Source organism: Phyllostomus hastatus, unplaced genomic scaffold (assembly GCF_019186645.2).
Source record: "Phyllostomus hastatus isolate PE091 unplaced genomic scaffold, TTU_PhHast_1.1 phas_scaffold_46, whole genome shotgun sequence".
NCBI lineage: Eukaryota > Metazoa > Chordata > Mammalia > Chiroptera > Phyllostomidae > Phyllostomus > Phyllostomus hastatus.
The window spans coordinates 27,532,722-27,542,170 of NW_025334032.1; the positions used below are offsets into that span (position 1 = coordinate 27,532,722).

Consider the following 9,449-nt stretch of genomic DNA (forward strand, 5'->3'; position numbering starts at 1 on the left):
CTGTGGTGACTCATGAACATCTGTCCGTGTGGGTCGCAGTACGCGTTACAACAGAGTTCCTCAGCTTTTTGAGAAAAGTGCAACGCAAGGTTGAAACAGAAGTCTTGCTAAAGATCAACATCAAATTCATCTCCCCTATCTCCCCAACCTACTAACCTTTGGACTCTGTCCCTTAAAATGAGGGGAGTATAATATGTGTTCTTTCACAATGTGATTTGTGACATTTTTTCCCCTGGTTTATCCTGGACCTACAAAGTAAAATTTCAAATGTCTTCAGGTCACTACTTTGTCTTAAATTATGAGGATTTCATTTCTCCGTTTAAACCCCTATACTGAGAAAGCACGAGGAAATTGGGAAGACATTGAGTCCGCTTCTGTGGGGGCTAAAAAAAATAATTATACTTTTCCTCCCACCTTCTAAACTCTTCCAGCTAGCCTAATAATCAGATTAACAGAGACACAACAACAGGAGAAAAGTCCAGCTTTAATGTGTGTGCCCTGGAAATTCACATGAGCACGAATGTTCCAAAGACACTGAGGCAACGTTGGATATTTATGTCATTCTGGGCAAAGGAGGAGGCTGGATCTTAGATCTGAAAAGTGAGAATGGGCACTTTGCAGGTAATGAGGACGAGTGGAACATGCCAGGCACGTACGTGTCTGCCAAGCGACCACAAAACAATGGGGCATGGGGGTGGGGGTGGGGGGCTTAGTCACGTTAGGCTCCTGCCTGGAGTCTTCCTGCTTAATGCTAAAGTGATTGTGTTAAGTTTCCCTTTCTGAAGCAGGTTTTTTCCCCGCTGAATTGCTTAGGCAGGAAAGGAGGGAAGGTCAAAAGTTCCTCCTGAGTCTTTTGTTTCTTAATAAGCAGCTTACAAATTAATATCCCAAACGGCAAAACTTTTGGTCCCCTTCGCTTCTCTAGAGAGGAAAAGCTGAGGAGGAGGAGGAGGAAGAGGAGAAGGAGGACCTCTTCTTCAACACAGACCTGCCCTGGGAATCGTGTCTCTTTGGCCAGTACTTTCTCTGACTGGAGATCAAAACCTGATGGACCACCGCTGCTGGGGAAGTAGTGGGTCCTGATTTCAGCTCCACTGGATGCCATTTTCTCCTCCTGAGCCAGGTCCAGCCTGACCTGATCCACTTCCCGCCCTCCTCCTACAGAAGACAGTTCCGCTGGGGTCCGAGTTGGCGTGGCTCTCAGCAGCATCACCTGACAACATTCATTATCAAAGGACTCCGGCCACCTCCACCACCACACACGCTGGGCCCTCCTGGTGCAGGCAACAGCGTCCTTGCCTTCCAGTGTTGGCAGTCTCGGAGCTGACGAGGTGCTTACAGTAGAAAAGGGGACGAAGGTAACACATGGATGTCGTCAGAAGCCCCAGGAAAGCAGAGCTCACATTGCGATGAGCTGGTGGGAATGGCTTCCTGATTGACATCCATTGTGCCTTCTCCATCTGTGCGGAGGCTCTGGTTTAGAAAGTCTTAGAAAGCCATCGAGGACATGAACTTGGGAGCCAGACTGCCAGGACTTGAGGCTCAGCTCTGGCAATGAGCTGGGTGTGACCTGGGCAACGGCTTAGCCTCTCTGTGCCTGTGTTCTCCCTAAAATGGGGACCATAATACTACTTGCCTTATCGACTTGCAGTGGGTAAAAAAAATGAGTTAAGATATGTGAAACACGTGCTGTATAGTAAACACTAATAAGAGTTCCCAACTATTAATGAGTGGTGTGCTTGTGAGCGAGAAAAGTACAAGTGAGTGTCTGTGTAATTAATTAACACTGTCTGGGCCGGAGCATGTGTGTTTAAGACACTCTCTGGGACGGTTTGCCTAATCTCATCCTTAAGCAAAATGCCTTGTAATTGGCGCAGCCCCGAAAATCCACAGGCACCCGCGCCTGTATGCGGGAGGCGCTGCTCTAGCTGCGTGGTCTGCCTCTGGTCTGTAAACACGTAGGGGCGGAGGGGGCTGCGGGTGAGCCCACGCTGCGCGTCCGACCCCAACCGCTGGGTGTGAGACTGCGTCCCTGCGTGTCACAAACACACACGGATGTGAACCCTGCTTCATTCGACGTGCGTGTCATGGCTTAAAAATAGATGCTAATCCGTCAAGCGGTCTGGCAGTGGCAGCGAAGGGGGCGGCGACAGCAGGAGAGTCATGGCCGTGGCCGAGGGGCTGCGGGCGCCTGCGATCTGCCTCCGGGACTGAGGCCCCCGCCGGCACAGAGAGGTAGGGGGTCTTCGGAGGGTGGCCGCCTTCCCAGCCGGGGCTGTGGGGGAGACAGGGGACGGGAGAGGGGGCCTGGGAGCCAAGCAAGCCGTGCGCTCCCGGGCTCCCTCCCTCCATCCCCAGCGCCGGGCTGTCTGGGTTGGCAAGGGCTGGGAGACAGCCATGAACCTGTTACAACCGCGACAGCAGGCGGAGGAGGGGGGCGGGGGGCGGCAGACGAGGGCCCCTGGAAGCCGGCAGATGGGGTTGCAGAATGCGGAGGGGTGTATCCTGGAGCAAGATGGGGCTTCTGCAACCCCCAGGGGAAAGACTCCCCCTGGAGGGGCTTTCTACACCGGGTCTCCTTCCCGCTCCCTTTTCACCATTCAGCCTCCCACAGGCAGCGGGATCTGCTTCCGGAAAAGGCTGTTTTGGAATAAAGAATGGGGTCTTTAGGCCTGAGGAGACAAGGCAGATGTAGATAGTGATGATGATGATGGTGATGATGATGATGATGATGATGATGGCTCTGGGGCTGTATTTTTGCACTCTGACTCAGACGCAGAAAAAATTTCTTCCCAAATACCCCTAAATCCAGTCTCTCCTCACCAGTTCTTTCCTAAGAGCCCTGCTTGTTATCCCCTGTAAGTGCGTGGTCTCTCCTGGGGGGGCGGGGGGCACATGAAAGCGTGGATGGGGGTGCACCGCCAGGGCAGGACAAAAATAGCCTTCCCTGCTGGACTTTGATGAGGGCTCTGGGTCTGAAGGCCGGGAAGGGAGCGGGAGAGGGGTTCTTCCCGCCAGGCCTCCTGCCTTGTCAGACATGCGGGGCCACAGTGTGACAGGAGCCCGTGCAGAGGGCTCTTGCCACAGTCTCCCCTCTGCCTGAAGGTCCCGGGGCGCCTGGCCCTTCCCAACTCTGCAGCTCAGCACATGGTCCCCTTTTCAGAAGGGCCAGCGGTCCAGAGGGAGTCAGAGGCAGGCACACCAGCCACGCACAGGCCCATCCCAGCCCCTGAGGCCCTGGGCCTGGCAGGATCCCTCACTCTTCCCTTTCCTCCCCCGCTCAGCCCCCCACCCTCCTTCTGCCCCCTCACCACACACACCCAGACACAATGCTCCAGCTCAGAAAAGCTCACACTAGAGATGGGGTTTAGTCTTTCCTTTATGCTGGTCAGAGGAGAGTGGCTGGCTTGTTGCGCACATAGACGGGTACCTTCTTCCATCGGCTCATGCATTCAGCAAGTTACCCTTCCTCTTTATTGCTCTCTCCGCTCACCCCATACCCCCAACATACGCTTCCCATAGAGGCTTCTGACTGAGTCAGAGGGAGGGTGGGAATGGGTTAAAGCAGCCCATCCCTCTGGCACTGAGGAACGGGCAGGTTTGGCAGATGTCAGGGCCCCAGCTGCCACTCTTCCTGCTAATTCTCCCTGGGCGGGGACACTCGCCCTCCACCTCCCATCCCAACTCCCTAGCCTCTCGCCTGCAGCCCCAGGCAGATGAGACCCACTTTCGGGCTGGCAGGAGTTCCGGCATGGGCACTGCCACCCAAACACCAACTGTTTGTGTGTGTGTTTATGTGTGTGTGGTGGGCGTGGGGGTTGGGTGCTGGAGCAGAACCCGGCAGCTGGGCAGTTCCCTCTCCCTGTAAACAAGGGCACGTGACTCTCCCACCTCCTTGTGAGGAAGAACCACGAGAGCAGAGAGAACGGCACTGCCGCAGCCCAAGAAGACAATCCTGGAGGCCCCGCCAGGGCCAGACTCGCCTTCCCTCTGTGGACAACCTTCTCCCCGGGACCCAGCCCAGTTGGCAGGAAGGGAAGGAGCTGCTCTGGACTCACTCAGGTGTGCCTCACATCCCTTCCTCTTCCAGCAACAGCTACCTGGAGACGGAGCCATCATCACCGCAGCCACCGGGCAGCTGTCACGGTTTCTGCCACCTCTAAGATGTGCCCTGGTAACTGGCTCTGGGCCTCCATGACTTTCATGGCCCGCTTCTCCCGGAGTAGCTCGAGGTCCCCTGTTCGCACCAGAGGGCCCTTGGAGGAGATGCCAACCGTTCAACATCCCTTCCTCAATGTCTTTGAGTTGGAGAGGCTTCTCTACACAGGCAAGACAGCCTGTAACCACGCCGATGAGGTCTGGCCAGGCCTCTACCTCGGAGACCAGTATGTACCCAGCAAACCGGAGCCAGGGCCGACTGTGTGTGTGTGTGTGTGTGTGTGTGTGTGCGCGCGCGCGTGCTCGTGCGCCCGCATGAGCATGGGTGTGGAAGAAGAAAGGAGAAGGGTGGCAGAGAGGCGCCGAGTGGTATTGTCGGTTCCAGATTGAGGATCAAGGGGTGGGGGTGCACGGGCGGAGTGGAGGCTGCAGGGTTTTGGGGGGCTGGGCAGGATGATTGACCTACCCCACTCGGAACAGAATGACTCTGTTCAATAATGTCACTTGTTTAGCAAGACTTCTTACTGAAGGCTATGGACCAGACATAACAAATGATTTATGTGACCTTCTATCTATCGTGCTATGGCTCTGGGAAAGAAAAAAAAAAAGGCAGTCGTGGGAGCCAGCATCAGTGGGTAGGAAGGTGAAGGGTTGACCAAGCAAAGTTGCAGTGTATGCAGAGGTTCTGCAATATGGGGCTATGGAGAGAAGAGCATCAGAGGAAACGTCGTCCCCACTTCTGTCTCTCAGGGGCTCTATAGTATACAAGCAGTTTTTCACATGCATTTTCTCTCTTAATCTTCACAACAGCCTTGTGAGGTAGGTACCACTATCCCCAGGTTACAGATGAGGAAACTGAAGCTCAGAGAAGTTGTGACTGGCCCAAGGTCACACGGGTCGTAAGTAGCAGAGCCAGGACTTGGAGGTTCAAGTTCAGTGCTCTTTCTACTTGAGAAGTTTGCACTGGACAGGGCATCTGCCCTGAGATATGACCATGTTACCCGAGGGGCATCTACCACTAAGGGGTATGAGCCACATGAGCACCTAAAGGTGACGTCATAAAACAGGGTAAATGTGAGCATGAAATAACTGGCAAAAGAACATTCCGGGTGTCAAAGAGAGTACAAAGCAACAAGGGAGGCAGGTGTGGGAGCAAGGGTCAGAATCATGTAATCTCAAGGTTAGTGGGGATGTTCAGTGCGAGCTGGTCCAGTCTGACGTCCCATCCAATGTCCCATGCCCCTCCATTGCTCCACGCCCATACTTTGACCTCCTCTCTCTGCTTGAATACCCCGGCGACAGGAAAATCACTCTCTCCCACGGTGCTCCCATCTTTCTTCAGCCACACTCCACTGTTAGTACGGACTTCTTGCATGAAGCACACATCCAACAAATCCTTCCTACAGATCAAGTAAAGTCCCACAGCCTCAGAGCACTGGCCAATATTTTATTATGGCTATTGTTCATCCTCCTCCAGGCGACCCTCCCCACCCCTCCAGGTCAGACTTCCTGCACATTGCCCATCTTCCTCCCTCCATTCCGGGTCATCAGTAAGCAGAGTGGAGGCCTCGGGCGGTGACATTACCTTGGCAGTGGGCAGGGCACAGACCAGGGACTCTTGCCCCCCAGCCTTGCTTCCCCACCCTCCCTCTAACCTCTACTCAATGCAGGGACATAGCTAACAACCACCGCGAGCTGCGGCGCCTGGGCATCACCCACGTCCTCAACGCCTCACACAGCAGGTGGCGAGGCACGCCCGAGGCCTACGAGGGGCTGGGCATCCGCTACCTGGGTGTCGAGGCCCATGACTCGCCAGCCTTTGACATGAGCATCCACTTCCAGACGGCTGCCGACTTCATTCACCGGGCGCTGAGCCAGCCTGGAGGTAGGCGGGGAAAGCAAGGAGTGAAGGGACAGGGGCCGCTGGGCTAGGGAGGAGCCGAGGGCTCCGGAGTGGGGAGAGACGGATTCTAATGACGGGACAAAATGCTCAGGTATAATGTTAAGGAAAGAAAAACATTCTCTCGGCCATTTTTTAAAAGATTTTATTTATCTATTTTTAGAGAGGGAAGGGGGAGAGAGAGAGAGGGAAGGGGGAGAGAGAGAGAGAGAGAGATCAATGTGCAGTTGCTGGGGGCCATGGCCTGCAACCCAGGCATGTGCCCTGACTAGGAATCGAACCTGCCATGCGTAGTTCGCAGCCCGAGCTCAGTCCACTGAGCTACGCCAGCCAGGGCTCAACCGTTTTTAAAATACATGAAATAACGTGAAGACATTTTAAAAAATGAGAAGGAACTAAACCAAAGTGTTGAGAGTGGCGAGTTGTACTGGGGTGGTAAGATTATGGGTGACATATTTGAATCTTTTGCTACTTGACACATTTCCATACTTTCCAAGTGTCTCTACTTTGAGCAGTTTTTGCTTAATAAAAAATTTGTACTTAATAAAAAATATATTGAACGCCTCCCCGCAAAATAGATGACAGAAACAGCAAGATGGAAGGGTGGGGGAGAGTGGAGGAGGGCCGGGTTAGACTCAGGGTGTTTTCGCTGGATGCGCTCAGCGAAGATCCCCTGAGGCCGTCCTCTGCGCAGAGCTGGGTCCCGCACCACTTACGAGTCTCTGCCTCAGGGCCCTCCCTGGGTCCGTGGACGCTGACTTGCTGTACGTCCTCCACCTCGTTTGGTCTACACAACTGGCTGGGGGTCTGCATTCTCACCACCGCTCATCTGGGCCTGCCCTGTGCTCATGCGCCTCCACGCCCTCCTCCCTGATGGTGTACGTAGCCCTTGCCTTCTAACCACCGCCTGTGTGTCCATCCGCACAGGGAAAATCCTGGTGCACTGCGCTGTGGGAGTGAGCCGATCCGCCACGCTGGTGCTGGCCTACCTCATGCTGTACCACCGCCTCACCCTCGTGGAGGCCATCAAGAAAGTCAAGGACCACCGAGGCATCATCCCCAATCGAGGCTTCTTGAGGCAGCTCCTGGCCCTGGACCGCAGGCTGCGGCAGGGTCTGGAGGCGTGAGGGGCGCGGAGAAGGGAGGTCGAGCCAGGCGTGGGGTAGGTCCCTGGCTCCCTGCTGGAGAGAGAAGGCCCAGGCGGCAGGTAGCTAGAGGCCCAGATAACCCATCCTCCCCGGTAGGCAGGAGAGTGAGAGGGCTGAGGTGTGGTGCCCCATTACTATTTGTCCGGGTGGGATGCGGAGTGAGGGTGGGGAGTGTGATGGACACCCAGGAGGGAGTCCAGCAAGGAAGGAAGCCGCTAGGCTGTAGGCAGAAGTCTGTCCTGGAATCTGCACACCATTGGATTCCTGCCAGAGCACCCCCTTGCCCCCCAGTGATTCAGAGCCCCTTCTCCGCTTTGTGCCCACGTGTTCCCCTTTCTCACTCATCAAAACAAAAGGGTCATCTCTGTCCTGTGCTTGTGCAGGGAGTCGGGGCTGCAGCAAGCGTGAACGTGACGGTGTAGAGCTGTGTGGAGATGGTAGCGTAGAGACAGACGGTGCAGAGGTGGTATGAGAAGCTGTGAAACCCGAGGGAGAAACCCACAGACTTGTTACTCCAAGCACAGGAAGAGCAGGTGTGGGAGGGTTGGCACTGTGCCCGTGGGTGCCAGTTGTGGCCCAAAGCGACAGAGATGCATGACTGCGAGTCTTTACAGAATCGCTCGCTTATGGGGTGCAATTGTCTTGGGGAAAAATAAAGATGGTGGACAAGAAGAGAGCCTCTTGAAGTCACTGACAGCTTGTTTGAGTTCTGTACCTCTCCCTGTGAACCCGAAGTCCAATTTCACACTCCTTAGTGAAATTTTGAACTGTTGTTTCCAGCTATGTCCACACAGGGGCAGCAGAGGACCAAAAAATAAGCCTCCGTTCACAAGCTGAAGAGTGTAAGAAATATACATTTATTTTCAAAAAGTCAACCTGGTTTCTACAGCAAGTCCCCACAGTGATGGGATAGCAGAATATTATCTCAAACCAATCCCAATGTAAATCCTACCTTGAGAGGTTTGGGTTTTCCCGTTGCCAAGGAACCGGAGAGGAGGGAAGGAAACATGATACAATGCTTCCTCTTCTAATCTTTCCAGGTTTGCCTCGGAGGAGTGCAGCGCAATCTCCGTAGTAAACTTATGCAAATACTAGACTCGCCAACCAGAGAGAATAGTATGCTCTTTCTGTTATCCCAAGCGCCAAGTTGTCAGCTACCACCCCTACCCCGTTCCCCCCCCTCCGCCCCCCGCTTTTTTTCTAAGTCATGTTCCGGGGACAGAATATCTCTGCCTGAAGGGAAGGAGGGGATGCGATGGAAGAGGAAGGGAAAGACACAGAGAAAACAATCTCAATATATCTGAAGAGTATATTCTACCATAAAAATATGGAAACTGAACCTCAGAGCTGGGCGGTGCCTTAGGGGAGGTTCCATTTTCACTCTCCAACAAGACGTAAATACATCATCTTTTCACTGTCTTCGGTGACAGGCACCAAGGGTTGGTTTGGACGCCTCTGATGGTAAGGCATGCCTACATCATTCCCACATTGTTTCACCAGCTCTCGATATCGGGAGCTCGGATGTAACACATGCACCGTGCAGTCACGTGATGGATGGTGGTGAGCTGGGGCCAGAAAGACCTCAGAGCTCCCAGCTGTGGCCCGTGACCCTGAGGGCATCTGGGTGTCCCTTTACCTCTTCCGCACCTAGCTACCTGCAGTGTTTCCGTCTGCTTCCTCAGGGTGGCTCTGGGCATTTAATTAGGTGTGAGACACAGAGCTGGAGGCAGTCAGTATTTAATGTTCTTTCTCTCGCTCTCTGACAGCCTTTACCACGCTTTGAAGCGAGCTCTCATTGTTCTCCTGTGCCCTCCCACCTCCAGCTGAATGGCTCTGATTGTTTCCAAGACTCTTCACTTGTCAGGTTTCAAGTTTCCTCCCCAGTTTGCCAATAACTGGCACCTCTTTCTGACTGTAGCAACCGGAAGTGGTTGCAGTGCTTCGAGCTAAACCTGTAGGATCGGAGGCCAGCGAGACCTCTCCGCTGGGGCCTCAGATTTTGGTTACTGTTGAGGGGTAAATTTTCCAAGGGACAGAGTGAGGAGGCCTTCGTTAAGAATGTTGATGCTAATTCAAATGCATTGATTCTCTGTCCAAAACAAAGGTGAGAGGACTTAAGTATAAACAAAAAGAACCCCAAATAACTCAGGCTCTTGGAGGGGCTCTTCCTGCAATCTGACTAGTATAGAATACAGTAGAACCGTCACATCCTTTGTCCTAGTTTGGTGTGTTACTGCTAATGT

The 9,449-nt window shown here is 53.9% G+C and overlaps 1 protein-coding gene across 2 annotated transcripts; it reads left to right on the forward strand.

The window, feature by feature from the left end:
- Positions 1-1,927: 1,927 nt before the first annotated feature.
- DUSP26 (dual specificity phosphatase 26) lies at positions 1,928-7,878 on the forward strand. 2 transcript variants are annotated; one of them, XM_045821162.1, is made up of 5 exons: positions 1,928-2,235; positions 4,091-4,385; positions 5,829-6,043; positions 6,986-7,220; positions 7,590-7,878. In XM_045821162.1, the coding sequence occupies exons 1-4, from the start codon at positions 2,103-2,105 to the stop codon at positions 7,183-7,185; spliced, it is 843 nt and encodes a 280-aa protein (XP_045677118.1). In that variant the 5' UTR covers positions 1,928-2,102; the 3' UTR covers positions 7,186-7,220; positions 7,590-7,878. The 2 variants fall into 2 exon arrangements, with proteins under 2 accessions (XP_045677118.1, XP_045677117.1); XM_045821161.1 differs by having other exon boundaries at positions 1,929-2,235; positions 6,986-7,878.
- Positions 7,879-9,449: the final 1,571 nt, after the last annotated feature.

Excerpts from the sequence above, each read along its gene's own strand:
- DUSP26 (XM_045821162.1), top strand. The coding sequence starts at position 2,103 with ATGCTAATCCGTCAAGCGGTCTGGCAGTGGCAGCGAAGGGGGCGGCGA. Across the intron at positions 2,236-4,090 it reads GCCCCCGCCGGCACAGAGAG|CAACAGCTACCTGGAGACGG; the intron begins GTAGGGGGTCTT and ends TTCCTCTTCCAG. Across the intron at positions 6,044-6,985 it reads GGCGCTGAGCCAGCCTGGAG|GGAAAATCCTGGTGCACTGC; the intron begins GTAGGCGGGGAA and ends CCATCCGCACAG.